Source organism: Hippocampus guttulatus, chromosome 8 (genome assembly GCF_054856545.1).
Source record: "Hippocampus guttulatus isolate MCC_2025c chromosome 8, RoL_Hgut_1.0, whole genome shotgun sequence".
NCBI lineage: Eukaryota > Metazoa > Chordata > Actinopteri > Syngnathiformes > Syngnathidae > Hippocampus > Hippocampus guttulatus.
In genome coordinates, this window is record NC_141268.1 from 2,235,693 (window position 1) to 2,259,620 (window position 23,928).

The 23,928-nt window shown below is 46.0% G+C and overlaps 1 protein-coding gene across 3 annotated transcripts in view; it reads left to right on the forward strand.

The window, feature by feature from the left end:
* The window catches only part of plxnb1b (plexin b1b), a 180,488-nt gene that overhangs the window by 103,190 nt on the left and 53,370 nt on the right, over nucleotides 1-23,928 (forward strand). For all 3 annotated transcript variants that reach the window (XM_086118521.1, XM_086118522.1, XM_086118523.1), the window contains 6 exons: nucleotides 14,066-14,194; nucleotides 14,463-14,563; nucleotides 15,087-15,219; nucleotides 16,925-17,081; nucleotides 19,140-19,248; nucleotides 23,546-23,654. In XM_086118521.1, the coding sequence (XP_085974647.1) occupies nucleotides 14,066-14,194; nucleotides 14,463-14,563; nucleotides 15,087-15,219; nucleotides 16,925-17,081; nucleotides 19,140-19,248; nucleotides 23,546-23,654 (738 nt within the window). The remainder of the gene's footprint in view (nucleotides 1-14,065; nucleotides 14,195-14,462; nucleotides 14,564-15,086; nucleotides 15,220-16,924; nucleotides 17,082-19,139; nucleotides 19,249-23,545; nucleotides 23,655-23,928) is intronic.

The window sequence follows — 23,928 nt, forward strand, 5'->3', positions numbered from 1 at the left end:
GCTTTTGAAAACCCTTAGCTAGGTCTGTAAATGACATTTTTTTAGCATGGCTGCCGACACATGGCTCTTTGTGGTGTGTGGTTGAGAGCCTGGGGCCGAGTAGCAGTCGTACAATGGCACCCATTCACAGATCATGACACGATTACATCACTCAGAGGTTGCAAAGTACCCATTCCTCAACATGGCCAGCCAACAGAGCTCCACACTCTTGTTGTGCACACCCATAGTTGACTGGTGGCGAGATACACTTCAGAACACAAAGCCACATTCAGAATGGTGTGAAAACTGCAGAACCTAGCAATGTCATGGATTTTTTTTTAGACAGTCCATGACGTCTCACTACCAGAGCGGCGATTTCAATTATTTGCAGTCATGAATAATTAGCAATAGTCCAAGTCATTGGTTCGAGTCCCAATCCAAAGCCTTGGCAAAGCATTAAGGAAAAAAAAGAGCATACATAGAAATATATACACATCCATCCATCCATCCATCTTCTACGCTTATCCGTGGCTGGGTCGCGGGGGCAATAGCTTTAGCAGGGAAGCCAAGACTTCCCTCGCCCTAGCTACTTCTTCCAGCTCTCCCCAGGGGATCCCGAGGCGTTCCCAGGCCAGCTGGGTGACATAGTCTCTCCAGCCTTTCCTGGGTCTTCCTCGGGGTCTCCTCCCGGTGGGACATGCCCGGAACACCTCACCAGGGAGGCGTTCAGAAGGCATCCGATTCAGATGCCCAAGCCACCTCATCTGGCTCCTCTCGATGTGGAGGAGAAGCGGCTCGACTCTGAGCCCCTCCCGGATGACCGAGCTTCTCACCTTATCTCTAAGGGAGAGCCCGGACACCCTGCGGAGAAAACTCATTTCGGCCACTTGTATCCGGGATCTCGTTCTTTCGGTCACGACCCATAGCTCGTGACCATAGATGAGGATTGGAACGTAGATCGACCGGTAAATTGAGCTTCGCCCTTTGGCTCAGCTCCTTCTTCACCACGACAGACCGATACAACGTCCATCACAACAGACGCTGCACCAATCCGCCTGTCAATCTCTCGCTCCCTCCTGCTCTCACTTGTGAACAGAACCCCAAGATACTTAAACTCCCCCACTTGGGGCAAGATCTCCTCCCCGACCCGGAGGGGGCACTCCACCCTTTTCCGACTGAGGGCCATGGTTTCAGATTTGGAGGTGCTGATTTTCATCCCAACCGCTTCACACTCTGCTGCGAAATGCTCCAGTGAGAGTTGGAGAGCCCTGTTTGAAGGAGCCAACAGCACCACATCATCTGCAAAAAGCAGGGATGCAATACTGAGGCCACCAAAACGGACCCCCTCAATGCTTCGGCTGCGCCTAGAAATTCTGTCCATAAAGGTTATGAACAGAATCGGCGACAAAGGGCAGCATTGGCGGAGTCATACCCTCACTGGAAACGATTCCGACTTGGTGCCGGCAATGCGAACCAAACTCTGACATCGGTGGTATAGTGACCGAACAGCCCGTATCAGGGGGTTCAGTACCCCATGCCCACGAAGCACCCCCCACAGAACTCCCCGAGGGACACGGTCTAACGCCTTCTCCAAGTCCACAAAACACATGTAGACTGGTTGGGCGAATTCCCACATACCCTCGAGGACCCTGCTAAGGGTGTAGAGCTGGTCCACTGTTCCACGGCCGGGACGAAAACCACACTGCTCCTCCTCAATCTGAGGCTCGACTTCCTGACGGACCCTCCTCTCCAGCACCCCTGAATAGACCTTACCAGGAAGGCTCAGGAGTGTGATCCCTCTGTCGTTGGAACACACCCTCCGGTCCCCCCTTTCAAAAAGAGGGACTAGTACCCCGGTCTGCCAATCCAGAGGCACTCTCCCCGTTGACCACGCGATGCTGCAGAGGCGTGTCAACCAGGACAGCCCCACAACATCCAGAGCCTTGAGGAACTCCGGGCGGATCTCATCCACCCTTGGGGCCTTGCCACCGAGGAGCTTTTTAACCACATCGGTGACTTCAACCACAGAGATAGGAGAGCCAACCTCAGGGTCCCCAGACTCTGCTTCCCCCAAGGAAGACGTGTTGGTGGAGTTGAGGAGGTCTTCGAAGTACTCTGCGCACCGGTTCACAACGTCCCGAGTCAAAGTCAGCAGCGCCCCATCCCCACTGTACACAGTGTTAGTGGTGCACTGCTTCCCCCTCCTGAGACGTCGGATGGTGGACCAGAATTTCCTCGAAGCCGTCCGGAAGTCGGCTTCCATGGCCTCACCGAACTATTCCCATGCTCGGGTTTTTGCCTCGGCGACCACCGAAGCTGCGTTCCGCTTGGCCAGTCGATACCCGTCAGCTGCCTCTCGGGTCCCACAGGCCATAAAGGCTCGATAGGACTCCTTCTTCAGCTTGACGGCATCCCTTACTGCTGGTGTCCACCAGCGAGTACGGGGGTTGCCGCCACGACAGGCACCAACCACCTTACGGCCACAACTCAGATTGGCCGCCTCAACAATAGAGGCACGGAACATGGTCCACTCTGACTCAATGTCCCCCGCCTCCCCCGGAACATGGGAAAAGCTCTGTCGGAGGTGGGAGTTGAAACTCCTGACAGGGGATTCCGCCAGACGCTCCCAACAAACCCTCACAATACGTTTGGGTCTGCCAGGACGGACCGGCATCCTCCCCCACCATCGGAGCCTACTCACCACCAGGTGGTGATCAGTTGACAGCTCCGCCCCTCTCTTCACCCGAGTGTCCAAAACATGCGGCCGCAAATCCGATGATACAACCACAAAGTCGATCATCGAACTACGGCCTAGGGTGTCCTGGTGCCAAGTACACATATGGACACCCTTATGTTTGAACAAGGTGTTCGTTATGGACAGTCCGTTACGAGCACAGAAGTCCAATAACAAAACACCACTCGAGTTCTGATCGGGGGGGGCCGTTCCTCCCAATCACGCCCCTCCAGGTCTCACTGTCATTGCCCACGTGAGCATTGAAGTCCCCCAGCAGAACAAGGGAGTCCCCAGCAGGAGTACTCTCCAGCACACCCTCCAAGGACTCCAAAAAGGGTGGGTATGCTGAGCTGCTGTTTGGTGCATATGCACAAACAACAGTCAGGACCCGCCCCCCCACCCGAAGGCGGAGGGAGGCAACCCTCTCGTCTACCGGTGTGAACCCCAATGTACAGGCACTGAGCCGGGGGGCAATGAGCATGCCCACACCTGCTCTGCGCCTCTCACCGTGAGCAACTCCAGAGTGGAAGAGAGTCCAACCCCTCTCGAGAGAACTGGTACCAGAACCCAGGCTGTGTGTGGAGGCAAGTCCGACTATATATACACATTCATGTAATTTTTTTCACGTGTGTGTGTATATACCGTATATCCTCCTGACTACCAGGAAAAAAAATGTTGTCCAATCACATTTATTTTGAAATTCCCCAATCTATGTGAAGTAATTGTACTACCCCAAAAGAATTTTTTGAAATCCAACTACATTTTTTAAACAGGCTCAAATACACTTAAAACAACTCAAACAACACTTTAACGTGTTCATAAGAGTCTTATAATTAAAATGCCAACAGCATTTCAAGACAAAATGTGTTTGATAAAAAGTATTACTTTTCCTCTTCTCATAAAAAGTGCTTGCACTGAGGGAAGCCATTTTCTTACTTTTTCTAATCCCTACAAATTTGGTATCATTGGAAAGCACTGTGCACCACTAACACTGTGTACAGTGGGGATGGGGCGCTGCTGACTTCGACTCGGGACGTTGTGAATCGGTGGGCAGAGTACTTCGAAGACCTCCTCAACTCCACCAACACGCCTTCCTTGGAGGAAGCAGAGCCTGGGGACTCTGAGGTGGGCTCTCCTATCTCTGTGGTTGAAGTCACCGATGTGGTTAAAAAGCTCCTCGGTGGCAAGGCCCCGGGGGTGGATGAGATCCGCCCGGAGTTCCTCAAGGCTCTGGATGCTGTGGGGCTGTCCTGGCTGACACGCCTCTGCAACATCGCGTGGTCAACAGGGAGAGTGCCTCTGGATTGGCAGACCGGGGTGGTAGTCCCTCTTTTTAAAAAGGGGGACCGGAGGGTGTGTTCCAACTACAGAGGGATCACACTCCTCAGCCTCCCTGGTAAGGTCTATTCAGGGGTGCTGGAGAGGAGGGTCCGTCAGGAAGTCGAGCCTCAGATTGAGGAGGAGCAGTGTGGTTTTCGTCCCGGCCGTGGAACAGTGGACCAGCTCTACACCCTTAGCAGGGTCCTCGAGGGTATGTGGGAATTCGCCCAACCAGTCTACATGTGTTTTGTGGACTTGGAGAAGGCGTTTGACCGTGTCCCTCGGGGAGTTCTGTGGGGGGTGCTTCGTGGGTATGGGGTACCGAACCCCCTGATACGGGCTGTTCGGTCACTATACCACCGATGTCAGAGTTTGGTTCGCATTGCCGGCAGTAAGTCGGAATTGTTTCCAGTGGGGGTAGGACTCCGCCAAGGCTGCCCTTTGTCGCCGATTCTGTTCATAACCTTTATGGACAGAATTTCTAGGCGCAGCCGAAGCGTTGAGGGGATCCGTTTTGGGGGCCTCAGTATTGCATCCCTGCTTTTTGCAGATGATGTGGTGCTGTTGGCTCCTTCAAACGGGGCTCTCCAACTCTCACTGGAGCATTTCGCAGCCGAGTGTGAAGCGGTTGGGATGAAGATCAGCACCTCCAAATCTGAAACCATGGTCCTCAGTCGGAAAAGGGTGGAGTGTCCCCTCCGGGTCGGGGAGGAGATCTTGCCCCAAGTGGAGGAGTTCAAGTATCTTGGGGTCTTGTTCACGAGTGGGGGCAGGAGGGAGCGGGAGATCGACAGGCGGATCGGTGCAGCGTCTGCTGTGATGCGGACGTTGTATCGGTCTGTCGTGGTGAAGAAGGAGCTGAGCCAAAGGGCGAAGCTCTCAATTTACCGGTCGATCTACGTTCCAACCCTCATCTATGGTCACGAGCTATGGGTCGTGACCGAAAGAACGAGATCCCGGCTACAAGCGGCCGAAATGAGTTTTCTCCGCAGGGTGTCCGGGCTCTCCCTTAGAGATAAGGTGAGAAGCTCGGTCATCCGGGAGGGGCTCAGAGTCGAGCCGCTTCTCCTCCACATCGAGAGGAGCCAGATGAGGTGGCTTGGGCATCTGATTCGGATGCCCCCTGAGCGCCTCCCTGGTGAGGTGTTCCGGGCATGTCCCACCGGGAGGAGACCCCGGGGAAGACCCAGGACACGCTGGAGAGACTATGTCACCCAGCTGGCCTGGGAACGTCTCGGGATCCCCCGGGGAGAGCTGGAAGAAGTAGCTAGGGAGAGGGAAGTCTGGGCTTCCCTGCTAAAGCTGTTGCCCCCGCGACCCGGCCCCGGATAAGCGGTAGATGATGGATGGATGGATGGATGGATGGAAAGCACTGAATGTCCTCTTTAGAGTAAGAAAAGGAGTTAATGCGATTGGAGGCACTGGGTGGGAGATATTTAGGTTCACAAATGTCCTCTACAGAGGACAAATTTGAACTACTGGTAGTCAGGAGGTTTTACATATAAGCGGCTGGATAGCTCAGTTTGTAAGGCATCGGTTTGGCGTACGGGAGACGGTGGTTAAAATCCCGCTTAGGGCAAAAATGAGCACATAACACCATCCAGTGTGGGTCCTTGGGCAAGATCCTTCACGCTAATGCCTACCTCATACAATGATGAGAGACAATAAAACGAATGACATGCCGGCCAGACGTCGCCCGGCCAAACAAGGTCTGCGTCAGGTGCTGGGGAACCAGAGCACCTTGATGAAAAATGGGCTACTGGAACAAAGCGGAGATGGGCGAGATGCGATAACATGGTTCTGTTGGAATGCTACTACTCAAGCAACCCTAGTCAGTGGGGTTACATGCAGAGAATGTGGGCTAAATGGTTACTTCGAAACCCACAGACACGTTTGACCACGAAACAACTCGTAGCTCAGTGTTGCAACATCCACAAACGGCAACTGCTGTCACAACTTGAGATTGATGAGGTACAACGCAGGTTCCATGGTGAAGGGCCCCAGGCTGCCAGATCAGAGGAGGAGGTCATACCAGAGATTGGGAGGCCAGCCCCAATGAATGAAATGCTGAGCGAGGCAGCAACTGACCTGAAAGCTAAGATCATGGCGAGAATGAAAGCTGGGCAACCTAGAAACCGATTACAACGGCTATGTGAAGTACCACCTGAAAGTCTCATGGAAAGTGTGAATGCAGCACTGAGGGCGATCCCTACTGTAACTATCACGGAAACCAATGAGCTTAGATACGCTTCAGCATCAGTGATCCAAGAGATGCTTGGCTATAAGAGCAACCATGAGATACGTTACCCACCATGGAAAAGACGGTTGGAGGCTAAGATCAAGGCGGCTCGGAAAGATATGAGTCAATTGACGGAGGCCCAGAGAGGTGTGATGAAAAGGCTGATACCCGAGAGGTACATCCAGATGACCATAACTGAAGCACTCGAAACTGCCAAACAAAGGCTCAAAGCCTTGTCCAGCCGCCTAAAGCGGTACACGAAAGAGAATGAGGCCAGACGAATAAACAGGCTGTTCGCAACACAACCTGCGAAAGTGTACGCTCAGTGGCAGGGTCCTAACAACAGAGTTGACCCACCAAGACTGGAAACTGAAAGGTACTGGAAAGGCATATGGGAGAAGGAGGTTGCACATAACAGCAGTGCACAATGGCTGGTGACCCTGAGAGAGGAGCACAGCAACCTCCCTGAACAGAACCCAGTTACCATAACAGTGGCAGACATACAGGAAAGAGTCTCAGATATGAAGAAGTGGACAGCATCAGGCCCGGACATGGTCCACACCTACTGGCTAAAGAAACTCACAGCACTCCATGAGCGCCTAGCAGCACAAATGAACCATCTGCTGAGGGATGGGACTCACCCAGGATGGCTAACCGAAGGGCGAACGATCCTGATCATGAAGGATCCCTCAAAGGGTGCAGTCCCATCCAACTATCGGCCAATAACATGGAAGCTCATGTCAGGCATCATTGCGGCTAAGATAAGTGGACACATGGATCAATACATGAGTGAAGCACAGAAGGGCATTGGTAGAGATACCAGAGGAGCCAAACATCAGCTCCTGGTTGACAGAACAGTCGCACAAGACTGCAGGTCCCGGCATACCAACCTGTGCACAGCCTGGATTGATTACAAGAAAGCCTATGACTCGATGCCACATACATGGATCACTGAATGCTTGGAGTTGTATAAGTCAAGTCAAGTCAACTGTATTTATAGAGCACTTTCAAACAGCCATCGCTGCATACAAAGTGCTGTACATGGAGCAATTTAACATATACAATAAACAGTAAAACAAATTGGTAATAAAGACGGTAGAAAGCACCAAACAGTAAAACCAAGAACAAATCTAAGTCATGCTGAGTCGAATGCCAAAGAATACAAGTGAGTTTTGAGGAGGGTTTTGAAGATGGGCAGCGAGGAGGCTTCACTTGCAGTCTTCACCGGCCGCTTACTTTCAGGCCACATCAGGATTGAGGCCCCGTCTGCCACTCAGTCCTCGTCCAACTCCTCAGCGGTCGCTCCCCTTGTGAGGATATCAACGATGTTAAAGCATCCTTGAACCCACTTCCAAGCGTCCACCGGGCCAGCTTTCTGAATTTCTCCGATTTGGTTTGCAAAGAAGGTTTGGCATCGATAGCTGTCCTTTTGGATTGCACCAAGGATCGTCTGGCTGTCTACTAAGTGTACCCAATGATTGACTGGGATGCGGCAGTGCCTCTCAAAGTATTTCTACAAGCAAGTAGCGATTACTGTACCGCACAGTTCCGCCTTAACCCCATCTCCCTTCTGGTCGAGAGGATTAAGCTTGGCCTTTGACTCCACCAGCCTCATGATGACCTTACCAGGCTCGGTTCCCAAGCGAAGATAAAGTACGGCTCCGTAAGTGGCTTAACTCCCATCAGAGAATGTAATCCCAACTGGGGGGACCTAAGACTACAGTGGGTGTGAGGCTTCGGTCGAACCTAATTTGGCCGAGCCTTACATACTCCTCGAATAGTCTAACAGCTGCCTCCCGGAGTCTTGGTGACAGCGGGTCATCCCATGTGTCTTTCATCGGACAATCTTTTCTTGCTTCTTGAAAGGATTCTCTTACAAGGATTACCCCTTTCTGTTTTGCAAGGGAGACCAGACTGATAGGGTCATTGAGGCTGACGATTTGGCCAAGAAGCAAACGCCGGCTCAGGAGTGCTGCTCCTGACCTCCTCCTCTCTTAAGAGTAGCCCAGTCCTCATCTTCTCCCTTTACTTTGAGAAGTTGATAGAAGCAAGGATGCAGAGCTTGTCTGTCTCGGGCTCATACCCAACGCCAAGGGCTTTACTGTCCTCCTCTTGCAGCTGATTTGGGAGAATGAGAATTGTTGGAGTGCTTGGACAGCCAGACTGGGGACCCTGGGCTTCTCCCCTCCCACTTTGGCCAGAGATGAACATCGCATCCTGTTAGCTTAGCTAGCATCCTCCTGTTGCCCCCCTCCTCCAGAGTGTCCAGGGAGCAGCCAGGACAGAACTGGCCCTCCTGAACAGTCGGTCCAGTCTCTCTCTGTCCCAGGCTGAGATGCTGCCTGACCAGCAGACTATGCCATAATGGATGGCTGGAGCCACCACAGAGTCATAGAAGGTCTTAAGGAGTGACCGCTGACCCCCAAAAGACCTACCTGAGTAGGAAGATCAGGAAGATCCCTTCCTGATCAGAGCGTCTGTGTTGGTAGACCAGTCTAGTTTATTATTGAAAAGAACACCCAGGTACTTGTAGGAGGTCACCCTCTCTATGTCCGTACTCTGGATCTGGATGTTCATTGGTGCAGATGAGGACCGTTTCCTGCAGAAATCCACAACCAACTCCTTAGTTTTCCCGGGGTTGATCTGGAGGTGATTCTGCAGGCACCAGTCCACAAAGTCCTCTGTACTTCCGATCATCTCCTTCTGTAGAGGCCGATGAACGCGGAGTCATCAGAGAACTTCTGAAGGTGGCAGGTTGGAGTGATGTAGCTGAAGTCCAAGGTGTAGAGAGTGAACAGGAATGGAGCCAGGACAGTTCCCTCCAGCGCCCTCGGTGCTGCAGAGAAGCCTGTCCGACTCACAGTTATGTGCCCTGACGTACTGTGGCTGGTACTGTGAGGTAATCTGCAATCCATGATATGAGGTGGTGGTCCACTCCGGCGTGCTGCAGTTTGTCCCCCAATAGGTTAGGCTGGATGGTGTTGAAGGCACTGGAGAAATCAAAGAACATGATCCTCACAGTGCTCCCAGCCTTCTCCAGGTGTAACAGCGCCGAGTGGAGGAGGTAGATGATGGCGTCCTCCACGCCGATGCCTGGCTGGTGGCAAACTGCAGTGAATCCAGTGGCGAGCTCACCAGCGGTGGCAGGTAGGCGAGGACGAGTCTCTCTAGCGTCTTTATCAGGTGAGATGTCAGCGCCACCGGTCTGTAGCTATTGAGCTCCTTCGGGTGTGTTATCTTGGGCACTGGGACCAGGCATGAAGTTTTCCACAACTGTGGAACTCTGCCCAGCTTCAGGCACAGGTTGAACATGTGCTGGACAATGTCACACAGCTGGTCAGAGCAGGTCCTGAGAATCCCCAGGAGACAGACTGGGGGTTGGAGGTGGGGTGTTGGTTGAGAACACAATACATTCCGATGTGCGGAGTGCGTTATATAAATGTATTTTCGTGTATTTTTAATTGATGCAAAAAAAAAATACCCCCCAAAATATTAATTGATTGAATGGCCCATAAAAGCATTACTATCGAATGAGGGATTACTCTGTTTGATACATTTGATTTATCTAATGCTAAACAATAAATGTACATCGTTATTTAAAGGCTTGTGAGGGCTAAAATGACAAGTCCACGTAGCGACGTAGTGTTTGGGTACATACGTGACTTCTCCCATCAAGAAATGACACTCTTGATTGTTTGGTCGCATCACAATCGCTAACCTGTTTCTCACACTCTCAGCTCTCCCAACTCCTTGAGGATGCCATTTAGCAAGGAGGCTTCTTTATATCAGGCAAGGCAGATGTATTTAGGAGCATCTTTTGACTTGCTTCTCCCTCCAAACAAGCTATGAAATCAAACCCACCCCTCTGTCTCTGCCTGCAGGAAAGGTGTGCGCAGCGAAGGAGACGTGTTTGCACATTTGAATTATTTTGTAGCTTTGTCACCTTTAAATGTTCCAAAAATAATAAAACTTATCTTTTTCACCCGATACGAATCACCTGGAATCACGTGATCGACCCCCATTTTCGATCACGTGATTGGATTGGGACATCCCTCGTAGGTAGACAGATAGCTTCCTGTCAGATAAAAATCATGTGGTGTGATTGGCCGATGCTCCAGATAATAAAAGCACGAAATGAGATTATCCTTGCGTCAAAGAGAGAAAAATAAAGGTTTCATCACACTGTGTTTTTTGTTTGTTTTTCTTCAGGTCAGCCCAGTGCAAAATGTTGCAAGTTTTTTAAAAAAAATGTGGTTTGTGATGACAGTGTTCTTTATTACTCTAAACCAGGGGTGGCCAACCCGCGGCTCGCGAGCCGCATGCAGCTCTTTGACTGGTTCAATGCGGCTCCCGGGCTTTCACACGACAAGCCTTGAAAACGCCTCAGCAGTGGTGATGCCATTCAAACAAGGCGCTAAGTACACAGAACGTACTATGCCAGCCTATCATCAATCCCGTTACTTGATTGACATAGAGAGAAACCAATCAGATGACTGCATCACCGCTCATGTGCAGACAATGGCGCTAAGATAGTCAGCGAATTACCTCTGATTTTAAGGCAGGGGTGCCTAATACGTCGATCAGACACGACCGGGAGCCAGCGAACTGGTCCCAAGTCGACCGCAAGGGGTGGGAGGAGGAAATGGGTGGGGGGAAAAAAATATTTGTTTGTTCGTATCTTGAGCGTTCGTTCATTTTCGGCCCGTTCCGACTGTTGCTCATCGTGGTGGGCGTGGTGGGCGTGCAAATGTGCGCGTGCGTGCGTGCGTGTGTGTGTGTGTGTGTGTGTATGCTTGCACATGCACGATCGGGTCGTTCGTGGGAAGTTGGTCGCTTCAAAAGTCGATCTTTGGCCAAAAAAGTGTGTGTGTGTGTGTGTGTGTGTGTGTGTGTGTGTGTGTGTATGTGTGTGTGTGTGTGTGTGTGTGTGTGTGTGTGTGTGTGTGTGTGTGTGTGTGTGTGTGTGTGTGCGTGTGTGTGTGTGTGTGCGCGCGCGCGCACGAGGAAGGGTATGTTGCGGCTCTTTGCAGTAACACATTTTAAAAATTGGCTCTTCGTCTCTGACTGGTTGGCCACCCCTGCTCTAAACCCTTTATTGTTTTGTTATTGTTTGCCAACAAAATTTTCTTCAAGTCAAACTTTTGGTGTAGCAGCATTTAATGGGATATAAACTAAATGGATGGACAGTTATAGAGGACTGGATTGTTTGAAAAGTTGAGATCAAAGAGTGACTTATTCCAAACTGACTTTAAATCCTTTACATATCCACATACCTGAAGAATCAACTTGCATGACACAATGAATAGGATATCACCGTGCCTGCATCTCTGCCATAGTAATCAAACGCCGACTATCTGTCACACACAAGCGTGCACACAAAATTGCCTGAGGGTTTATGTGGAATTCCTCCTGACCTGCACTGGATTTGATTTGGAATCCATTAGAAAGATTGCTATTTGACTGTCTTACAAATTACATGTTAGGTGGAACAAAACTGATTTGCACATGATTATAAATATCTTTTAAAGGCTGATGTGAAGCAGTCTGTCACACTGCTCTCCTGTATTGGCCCACAAAGCTTTAGATTTTAAGTTACAGCTGAATTTTGACACCACATCTCATTCTGTAGTTTAGTTCATAATTATTCATACAATGGGCGGCATTTAGCTTCCCACGGCTAGTTGTAACAAATGCATTTTCACTCTTTTGTGGGAAAAATCTGGTGTTTATGTTATAAAGATGTTTGTTGTAAGCAAAATCGGCAAATGGAAAATGAATTACGTGAAATCGGAACTTTGAAATGCGAACGTTATCGGGGTGAAAACGTGAAAGTGGCACGTTGAAAAGAGGTTCGACTGTTTTTGAGGTTTAATATATTTCATTTTTCATATTGTTTATTTTTCTTCTTATTCTTACTGTTAATAAATAAATTAATCTATAAATTCATTATTTATTTGCTTCCATGTTTTTCCATCTGATGTCATTATATATATATTATAATTTCATTATATATATATTATAATTTAGAATGGAGAATTATTTAGAACGGAAGACTTGAGCAATAGTGAGTAAGGCTCAATATTAGTTGCAAAACATTTGCTTGCATTAAGTACCGTACATTAAGTTTGTGTCCAAATAACATCACCAAAGTATTTGCATTTTATTTGGTGATGATTGTCCAGGCATTCATCACAGCCTCTTCCAGTCATTGTTTCATCAAGGGGTTGTGCTATTGTGCCATTCAGTATCTATGTCCTGCACTGAAGCCCTTTGTTTTTATAGTGTGTCCGAGGTCATTTCTTACAAATGAGTGGTTAGCTTCTCCTAGTGAAGCATCTAATCTTTGTTCATGTTCATGACCTCTGTGTCCACTGGTCTTAGGTGCTGATGTCACTAACAGTTGTTTTAGGTTCTTTCTATGCAGCACTCATTATGTGTATGATCAGCTTCCTTTTGTTTTCCCTGGTATTCCATCTTGATGCCGTTGAACATCAGTGGCTCCTTTCTTTTTCAGGGGATTCTAAACGGTTGTCCTGGCTATAGCCATTTTAATGGCATGGCTGTGATTGTTTTTTTCTCAGCTTGGCAACTGCTTGTTGTTCATAGATGGATCTCAAGTTTACATGTCGGTTTTTCTTGTAACTGGGACTGATCGTGACAAATACAGGCCAATTATGGTGATATGCTGTGAGCTTTTTTACTCAACCAGACACTGTGGAAACGTGCATGAAAACAGACAATCATGCAACTTTTTCCTACTCAATATTATTTTGCAAATTTAAGTAAATAGAAAGTAGTAGTAAGAAGTAAAAAATGACCGAACGTGCAGATAAACTCACAGATGAGGGAAGCGAGAGAGATTATGTTCTGACTTTGCCTCAAATCTGTCACAGCAGTCACATACACAGACATTTTGGGGGCCAAAAATGGCATCCATGTGAGAGTTCCCAGGTGAAAACCACAGCTGTCCAAAAAGAAAACAAAGGCTCGTCTCACATTTGCCAAAAGACATCTTGATCATTTTCAAAATCTTTGGAAAAACATTATTTGGACTGATGAGTCAAAGTTTTTGGAAGATGGCCTGGGGCTGCCTGGCTTCCGCACGACCAAGACACTTGCTGTGATTGATGGGATTCTGAATTCTGTTGTCTACTGGAAAATCTTGAAGGAGAACGTCCAACCAACATTTTGCACCCTCAAATGCAAGCCCTCTTAGATCATGCAGCAGAACAATGATCCGAGACACCAGCAAGTCCCACCTCTAAATGGCTCATAAGAACCAAAATTAAGGTTTTGGAGTGGCTGTTGCTCAAAGTCTGTATTTGAATCCAATTGAGATGCTGTGGTGTGACCTTGAAAGGGAAGTTCATGCTAGAAAAACATCCAATATGGTGGAGTAGAAGCAATTCTGCAAACAAGAGTGGGCCAATGTTCCTCCACAGCGATGTGAAGAACTGATCACCAATTATCGCAAATGCTTGATTTCAAATGCAAGGGGAAAAAATGCATACATCATGGGGAGCTGAGAGTTGCTTTTTTTGGACCAGTTTGCCTCAGATGACACTGCTGGAGGCATAAAGTCCTTCACAACTTGGTTCGAAGGATCATTGGGCCAAACAAACACTTCCACCACAATACGTTGACAGCTCAGGGTTGAGCATTCAACAAATACATTTGCAAAAATCACATATTTCAGATTTGCTCAGGATATGAGTAACATAATAACTGTATCTTTAGGAAGTTGATATGGTCCTGCATCGCACACATAGTCGATGTGCATTTGCATTCCTCAGGTGTTCCTGGGGCCAAACGGTGAGGTGGAGGAATACGCCATAAGCTCCATTCATCACAACACAGCCATCAGTTCAGACCTCGTCTTGGATGAAGAGGAGCAGCATCTCTTCATCATGACCCATAACATGGTAAACACATATGTTGTTGCAATATTCTATTTTTCAGATCTCCCTTGCCTCTTTAGCAAGACTAAGCCCAAAGAGAAAACCTCTGTGTGGGATGCTTTGGTTTCGAATTCAAATATCCCCTCTCTCCTTTGGCAGCCTATTGTTGTCCTATCCTCATTACCTTTTCTTGTTTGTATTGTTTAAAGTGTCTGTCATTCAAGCGTGTTTCTTGGGAGCCTATGATGGATGCTTTGTGTAGCTAAACTTAGAAGTGTTGTTCTGATTACAGCTGCAAAAGAGACCAGTAGCTGAATGCAAGCAGCACCCTGACTGTCACTCCTGCCTGCAGGCCCATGATCCCTACTGTGGCTGGTGTGTCCTAGAGGGAAGGTAAGATGCACTACAGCAAACGTGACTAAAACGGTTCATTGACCAAATACAGTTCGCGAGCTACCGGCCGATCGCGATCAATGTTGTATTGGGCACGCCGGGTTAGACTATTGAGTCTCTTTCACAGACAATCACTTTGAAAAAATAAACTTACAATTAACCGAGTCAGCCAAAAAATGTAGACGCATCAGTAAAATGAAAACATGCCACAATATTTGAATACCAAATTTATTCAGACATCACAAAATTAACACAAGTCAGCTTTAGCCTCGACCATTACAAAAGGTGCTCAAAATGATTGCCATTAATTTCAAAATATTTAAGTGCACGGCGAATTAGTGCTTGGGTGATGTTGGCCAAAGTGTCCAATATTTTACTGATGTGTGTATGCACTATTTTGGCTGACTTTTATGGATAAATGAAAGGTAATTTACAGAGGAGTTTTCCATATAAAAACTATACATTCAGAACACTTGGCAGTGTTGCCCAAAAATGAAATACAGCCCTGGCCTTTTCCACACAGATGTGTTTTGCAGTCAGAGTGTCGGCTCGGGAAACACCACGGCCAGTGGCTTTGGAGCTTTGACATGGAACAGCAGTGTCTGGCTATCCAAGCACTCAACCCATCAAACATCAGCAAGGAAGAAACCAGGACAGTAAGTGTGCAGATGAAAGGCGAGATAAAAATGCCGTTCAATAAATCCAAGTGATAATGCATTTTGTATTTTACGATGATAAAGTCATAAGATTATGATAACAAATTGAAATGTGTGGGGTTTTTTTTTTATAATTCTGATTTGATGTAGCAAACCCAGGAAAAAAGAGAGTCTCTTAGTTCTTTCTTTGCAAAAGAGACAAACTGCTCAGTGGCCTTCTTTATTTTCTTGTTAAATTCCGCATTGTGTCCATTAGATGAATACCACTTTGCCTGCTTTCTTCTGCTTGGCGGCATCGCTCATAGACATTCAAACTCCTCTTGTCAGGGGACTCGACTCAACTTGTTCCGAATCATACCCCTCCAAGTTTCACTGTCATTGCCCATATCAGTATTAAAGTCCCCCAGTAGAATGAGGGACTTCCTTGTGCCAGCGCTCTCCTGCACTCCCTCCAGCATTCGCTCCAAGGACTCTAAAAAAAGAGTGGGTACTCTGAACTGTTGTTTGGTGCAGAGGCACAAACAAACAGTCAAGGAGGCTACCGTCTCATCCACCAGCGTCCAATTTACAGCCACCAATCCAAGGGGCAATAACAATGCCTTCACCTGCTCGGGCTTCGCCCCTCTCAACGGGACGGGTATCAGAGCCCAAGTGGTGTGTCAAGGCGAACTACCGTATTTTCCGGACTATAAGTCACAGTTTTTTTTCATAGTTTGGCCGGGGGTGCAACTTATACACTGGAGCCACTCGTGTGAAATGATTAATACATGGTATCATTTCACATGTTATTTTCACATTAAACCACAAGAGGGTACTCTAGGCCTGTGTTGATATGTTCCACATTGGTGGTAAATGATTAAAAACACCTGACGATGACTCTCACGTAAGCGACGTAGAAGAGGAAGTGCCGCATTTTCTACCTCCGGGGTTGGCGGAGTTGTTTATAAGTGACACAGAGGAGGAAGATTTCGTTGGATTTAGTGATTTGGAGTGACACTGATGGTTTGGTTAACTTGTTAGCATGTTCTTTATGCTACAGTTATCGGAATAACTCTTAATATGTTATGTGAACATACCAGGCACATTCTCAGTTTGTTGTTGATGCGTCATGTAACGTCAGCGTATTGTACACTTATTCAGCCTGTTGTTCTCTATTTTAGTTTTAAAGTGCCTTTCAAGATGACAGTTCGGTTCTTGATGTTGGAATTTATGAAATAGATTTCCCCCAAAAATGTGACTTATACTCCAGTGTGACTTATATATGTTTCTTTCTTCTTTATTTGCATTTTATGGCTGGTGCGACTTATAATCAGGAGGGACTTATAGTCCGGAAAATATGGTATAGACAATGTCGAGTCAGAACTTCTCAACCTCACACACCTGCTGATGCTCTTTCCCTGACAGAGTGTTGACATTTCAAGTCCCTAGAGCCAAGATCCCAGCTCTCTTTCAGCCCCTATCCCACCGAGCAGCAAACATTTGCGAAGGTAGGGAATGTTGCGTTCCCGTCAGAGTTGGTTCAAACATTGGCCAAACGGTCGCTCGATGTTCGCCAGACGTTCGCGTGTACTTTTCTTGCCATGAGGAAATTTTGACATTCATTTGTCAGCCTTGTTGTTTCAAATGGTAGGTGGTGTTGAACATAAATGGATGATGATACGAGGCATTTCAAAAGTGATTAATACTTGACCTGTTCTCTCCATAGGTCTCTTTGTCAGTTCCGGGGCTTCCAGTGTTAGAAAAGGCAGAGTCCTATTCCTGTTTCTTCCAAGAGATCCACATCCCTGCCACAGTTACTGGAAGTGTGGTCACCTGTCGCTCTCCACACACCAGCCAAGTGCCTATGGTACCTGCTGGACAGGGTGAGGGTTTTTTTTTTTCGTGCATGTGTAAAATCACATCTCAACCCGTCTGTTGGAATCGGGATTTTTAATTAAAGCAGGTCAATATTGTGTTTCATTATTGGTTTGAAGTAGGGCTGAACCAGGTACTCGTTTTAGAGTATCCATTACCAAGAATGCCTTTTTGCAGAGTACGATCATGAAACGAATACAGCTTATCATATCCATACTCGTGCCCATTGGGTAACTCCTCATGTATTCATTCTTCACACTCTGTGATTGGCCAGTCCCACACAGTGACCCCCCACCCTATACAGACTTGCTGCAGAAAGAAGAACCATCCATGCCTCGCTCTTTTACACACACAAAATGATTGATGATCCCATGGCACTTGCCTGGCTTGTCTCCAGTTCCTGTTGCTCAAATCAGGACTCAGTTTTACTCAGCTCATCTCTATTTCAGTTTGGATGATATTTTGAGTTAGTTGGATGATATTTTAAGTTAGCGGTGCATTTGACAAGATAGAGCTGTAAATGGCGCGTTATGCCTCGGTCACTGCCTGTTTTTTTGTTTGTTGTTTTTTTTAACCCCCATCCACTCACTTCTAATTTGGCTGGTGACATAAATAAATTTGGAAAGATTTGCTCATGCGACTGAACGAGGTGCCTTTGCGAAAAATATAAATGTTCATCTGGTCTCATAGTTAAAAATTCTAACCTTAAAAGAGACTTTGATGCCACATGCGTTGTAAAAAGCCACAAAGGTAAAAACCAAAATGCTGTCAAATTAGGCAAGTATTATGATGACATTCCTCAGAATTGGTATTCCCCTGCATGCGTTGCTTACCATTCAGATTTGATGCAGCTGAATACAAGCGCAGCATATCAAGAAAGATATCAACAAATGCATGAATGCTTTTCTTGCAGTCTAGAAACAAATTATAAAATAGGGTTAAAGAGATTTTGGTCTCTTTATAAACACATTGGCTAGACCCCGGTGGAACGAAAAAAGACGTCGTGGACAAGACAGCTATTGTTTGTCGAAAAATATGTATTTGGACAGAAAAGGGAAAAACATACAGATTACGAAAGAGCGTGTCCATCTGACCTCGAGCGTCGTGTCGTCTCAACTCACTAGCTTAGCTGTTGTCGTAGATCAAAGCTCTTTGATGTGTAACGTCGGTTGCGTCAGCACTGATTGGTTGAAGCCAAAAGACGCGCGTGCGTACACGTCCGCGCAGATGCACGTACAGCGGAGAGCAGCGGCCTATCGACTGCTGAGTCGCGCTTCACTCGAGTGGTGTCGCTACAAGTCCCACAATGGGGAATATTTGCAAAATTTCAGCAGCAATATAGGAAATTGAAAATTAGCTAATTAGAAGACTGAAAATGCAAGGGAAGATTTCATCAAGCCCATAAGTATTTCAATATTTTTTGTTTTGACAGTTGCGATTTGTGAATGCAGATGGTGTACAATGTCGCTGTCCTTTTAAATAGCTCAATTAAAATGCAGTTTTGAAACAGTGATTTTATTGAGGGCGGAAATCAAACTATTCGAAGCTACCCATATAGGAAAAGTCGCTTAGCTGTGAATGGTTGTCTGTCAATAATGTGCCCTGCGATTGTCTGCCAACCAGTTCAGACTATACTCTGCCTTTCACTTTGAGTTAAGTGTGATATGCTCCATCCCACCTGTGACTCGTGTGATGACAAGCAGTATAGAAACTGAATGGATGGATTCACCGCACTGCAGATCGTCTCTGACCATGCATACAACTTGTGCCAGTGGTCTCTGTTTTTTTTCCCTCCACTGTATTTACGAGAAGATTCTTTTCAAACCATTCAATGATTTTGACATTTCTGTGATGAGACTGAACTGGACGACGCATTTATCCTGATTTTCTCTGATGGTAATTGTTTTGGGAAAGCCCATCTTTGTTCTCAATGCTCCAAAATATAACTGTAGCAGTGTAATTGGAAGAATCCTGCACCCCTCTTTTGAGACTTTCTGAAGCAGACTTAATCAACCAACTTATGTTAACTTTTTCAATGTTCTTCCTCTGATTTTTGGTCCTCACAGATTTTGTCACAGTCCTCTTGTCTCTTCGTTTTGGCAATGTCACGGTTGCAGAGAGGGATTTCACCTTTTATGACTGCATGGCTGTGAAGCAGCTTTCCGGGAGTATGCTGTGAGTACAATAACCGAATACTGTAATCACTTTTTGCCTCAACTCTCCTTGATTCATTTCCTGTATATGGGATTTGCAAACCAACTTTACTCCCTGTGGCGGTATAACTGAAAAGTATACCACGATATAAATATTTCATATGAGTTGATATCAATATATATTGAAATGTATTTATTTTTACAATTGGAAATCAGGAAGGCCGTGATCGTGTAGTGGTTAGTTTCCTGCATTGTGGCCACAGCAATCCTGGTTCGAACCCTGGTCATGGCATGTGCAAAGACCATACTTGACTTCTGGCCCAGTGACCCAGTGGTTAGCGCGTCGACCTCACAGTGCAGAGGGTTCGATTCCGGCTCCGGCCTTTCTGTGTGGAGTTTGCATGTTCACTCCGAGCCTGCGTGGGTTTTCTCCGGGTACTTCGGTTTCCTCCAACATTCCAAAAACATGCATGGCAGGCTGATTGAATACTCCAAATATCTCGAGGTGTGAGTGTGAATGCGGATGGTTGTTCGTCTCTGTGTGCCCTGCAATTGGCTGGCAACCGGTTCAGGGTGTCCCCCGCCTACTGCCCGAAGATGGCTGGGATGGGCTCCAGCACCCCCCGTGACCCTTTGAGAAAAAAGCGGATCAAAAAATGGATGGATGGATCAATGGAAATAAGGACCTGGAGGAAAAAAAGGCTGAATTTAGATAATTTTTAAAAAATGAAATACAACACAATTACGAAGCAGCCAAATAAACTGATCAATATAAAGGTTAAATAATCGTGTTTTTTAAACATAATGTGCTCCGTAAGACTGGTCTTAAAAATGTTTCGCAATGTGTTTCACAACAGTCAATATGGATATTTCTGGATTATTTTTTTACCTGTTTTAAATTAAAAAAAACAACAAACTGTTTTTGTGTATGTTGTAATGTCGTATAATGTACCAAGTAAATTCAGTGGCGGACCCTCAGGGCCAGCAAGGCCTTCTCTGCTGGCCTAAACATTCATACAATAACAAATTTAATTCGTGTTATTTTATATTCATAAATATGTAAACAAAATTATTCTCTGTATTCTTTACGTCATATTAATTCCACTTAGTCGTTATTTTAAATAATATTGAAAGCCACTCGATAAATAATTTATTTATTATGGTAGAGATGGTATGGTAAATTAAACTTGCACGGGGCCTTCAGATTAAACAGAGCAGGCCCCTGAGCGCTGTAAATGAACGGGCACAGTCAGGTTGCAATAGCCAATCAGATCACGAGTCTGCGCACCGGGGCCGGCGAGAATGCCTTACGTTGATGATTTTAAATGCTCCTGAAATTAAGTGCTGCTTGACGAGCAGTGGCGGGCCGTGCATTTCAACCATAGGCCTTCAGTGACGTCACATACATTAACACAATATAGGCTCGTCAGGCAGCACTTAATTTCAGGAGCATTTGAAACCCATCAAGTATGCATTCACAATTAGGAGCAGGAAACTAAATGTACTGATATTGTCAAAAATAAAAAGATTTAAAAAATACTAAATAAAATGCCACCCAAATTACGCTGTGTGGTCATAAACCAGTCTGTCCAATAAATTGCGCAATGTCGCAGTTTCATATAAGTCACTACCCACACAATAACAAAACAAACTATTCTTTGAAAATAAAATTAGCAGATCATTTGCATTTTGAGAATAGGCTGTACAACAGCAAATAACTGAAAATGTTGAGCAGCTGAGATTGAACGAATTTTAGTGCACGAAGCTGACTACAATGCGCCATTATAACTTGCAGGTGAGCTGGTTTATTTGATATATTTTTTTATCTTTGTCATTTTATTTCGTTACCATTAATACGAACAAAATAAAATAACAAGAAGAAATGTAAAATAAAATTCATTTACTCACCAATGTAGTGCCTGTTCACTGAGCTGCAGACCTACTCGAGTGTCCCCAAACGTTTTTAAACGCACCGTAGCTTGTAAGTGCCCAGCCGTGCTCTGATGTTTCCTTGCTGCCTTGGTAAAACAACTTAAATTGGTAAATCCAGTGGAAGATCCGTCTTGAAAATTGTGTGGAAAGTAGTCCTGCAACCAGATCAACGTCTTCTCCTTCGGCCATTTTGGGTCAAAATGCAGCAACAGCTCCCTCTAGCAGGCGCTAATCCAATCACCGAACGCGCATGTCCAGTGTCGACGTAAGCCCTTCTAGCTGGCCCTGGTACGCAGACTCGTGATCTGATTGGCTATTGCAAGCTGACTGTGCCCGTTCATTTACAGCGCACAGGGGCCTGCTCTGTTTAATCTGAAGGCCCCGAGCAAGTTTAATTTACCTGGCAACACAAGCTATATGAAATATGATTGGTTAAAAACTCTACCATAATAAATAAGTTATTTATCGAGTGGCTTTCAATGTTATTTAAAATAAGCCACTCGACTAAGTGGAAATAATATGACATAAAGAATACAGAGAATAATTTTGTTGACATATTTATGAAACTAAAATAACAAATTAAATTTATGGTATTCTCAGAAAAGTAAATTTAATAAATTTACTTTTCTGAGAATGTTTAGGCCAGCAGAGGAGGCCTTGCTGGCCCTGACGGAACGCCACTATTGACGAGCCTATACTGTATTGTGTTCATGTATGTGACGTCACTGAAGGCCTAAGGTTGAAATGCACGGCCCACCACTGTAAATTATTGATGACGTTATTCTATCTCCACCTAAAACTTATTCTTCAGCTTCAACTTGTTCTTTTCCTAAGAATGTTATTGTTATTAGGTGAACATTTTGGGATTAAAAATCCTACATTTGAAGAATTCCCACATTCACAAAACGTAAATTTCTTTGGCAGGAACATTCCCAAAATGTTCCCTACAAAACTCTCGATTCAAAACAATTCCACGTCAAATTCTCACATTTTCAGAATACCACACATAAAATAAAGCTGCTTCCAAGTCCTGGTTGGCACCCCCCATTTGGCCGTTGGACTGAGGATGGTACAACAAAATGCCTGCATGAAAGAGAGTCATTATACGCAGTCATTACTCCTTCCTCCTTTGACACTTCTCAAGTGATTCAAACCATTCTGACTTTAAAATAAATTCCCTCTCTGACCATTTCTAGACTGATTCAAATCTTGTGCTGTTCCATCATGTGGATAACTTGTACTGCCACTTGTTATGGGTTTACGTTAGAAAATGGAAGATAGCTTAACGGTTTCCACTGTTCATGTGCTCCATGTAATCCAATGCCTCTTAAGTATTTTCTGTTACACCCTCCTAGGATGAAGAAAATATCACCCCCCCCCCCCCACCCCAACTCTCCGCCGTGACTATGAATAGTATAATTTGTGTATAAAATTGTTGTACGTGCCTAACCATGGTACCCTTGTTAACATTAAAGAAAACAAAAAGAAATATACCGTACCTGTAGGTCAACTTACAACAAAGCAAAACTTGATTAACATTCTCTGCGTGGGTTTTCTCCGGGTACTCCGGTTTCCTCCCACATTCCAAAAACATGCATGGCAGGCTAATGGAACACTCTAAATTGTCCCTCGGTGTGAGTGTGAGTGCAAATGGTTGTTCGTCTGTGTTCCCTGCAATTGGCTGGCAACCAGTACAGGGTGTGCCCCGCCTTCTGTCCGAAGACAGCTGCGATCGGCTCCAGCACGCCCCACGAACCTTATGAGGTTAGGCAGATTAGAACATGAATGGATGGATAGTCTCTCTCCGCCCTCTTTTGATTCCCATTAAATATGTTTCTATGGTGTCTCTTAAGGGTTTGTTCGCTGCAATTCATATCGTATTTCCTGATCTGTGCCAAATGTGCACATGCTCACAACAGCAAAAAAAAAAGCCCGACTTAGAGCTAACACACCCTGCACACACGCCGACAATGTGAGCACCACAACCCCCCCTCCCCCACAGTCGTCAATGATTCTTGTTATTTTTGTTTTTTGGTTGTTTTTGAGAAAAGCATGTTCCCTGGGGTCCCTCGCCCCTCCTGGCATCGTACAGCATCCGCTCTAGTGAGACTGCCCCACTCTTTGAGAAGGATCTCATTGAAAAACCACCTCTGTCATTAAATGTGTAAAATGATGGGCTTGTGTAATCGGTGGATTCAACAGTTGCTGTTGATACAGTCGAGGTCAAAATGGCATCAAAAGCAACTGGATGGAAGTGCTTTCATGGCAAAGACAAAAAGTTTCCTGGAGATGCAATGTTGGAAGCATAGATATGCTTGCACTAAAGCATGTTCTACATATGCATTACAACATGACATATCTGTGCTTTGTGCCCTTTCCATTTTCAGTTGTCGTGGTTGTGTTCTGAGCCGGTGGGGTTGTAATTGGTGTGTTCACCAGCACACATGTACCCACAACCCCACCTGTAAGGAGGGCGTGATCATCTATAATCAGCATGTAAGTTACAGCATGGTACCAAGTATCAGAATTGTAAAGCAGTAAGGAAAGAACATCACACCAATTGTTTTCATTGCCATATTTAATTCTTTCTTTTTTTCTTTGTTTAATTTTTTTTTTAATCTTCTGTTTGAAAGTAGAAGTGGCGAAATATTGTACGCAGGTTTGGTCAGCAGGATGTTAGGGAATGATAAGGTGTGTGAGAGGAGGAGAAAAAGTGTGTTGGTGTCAACCTGTAAAAACAAGGGTGACGTGTAGAGTTGGAGCAACTACA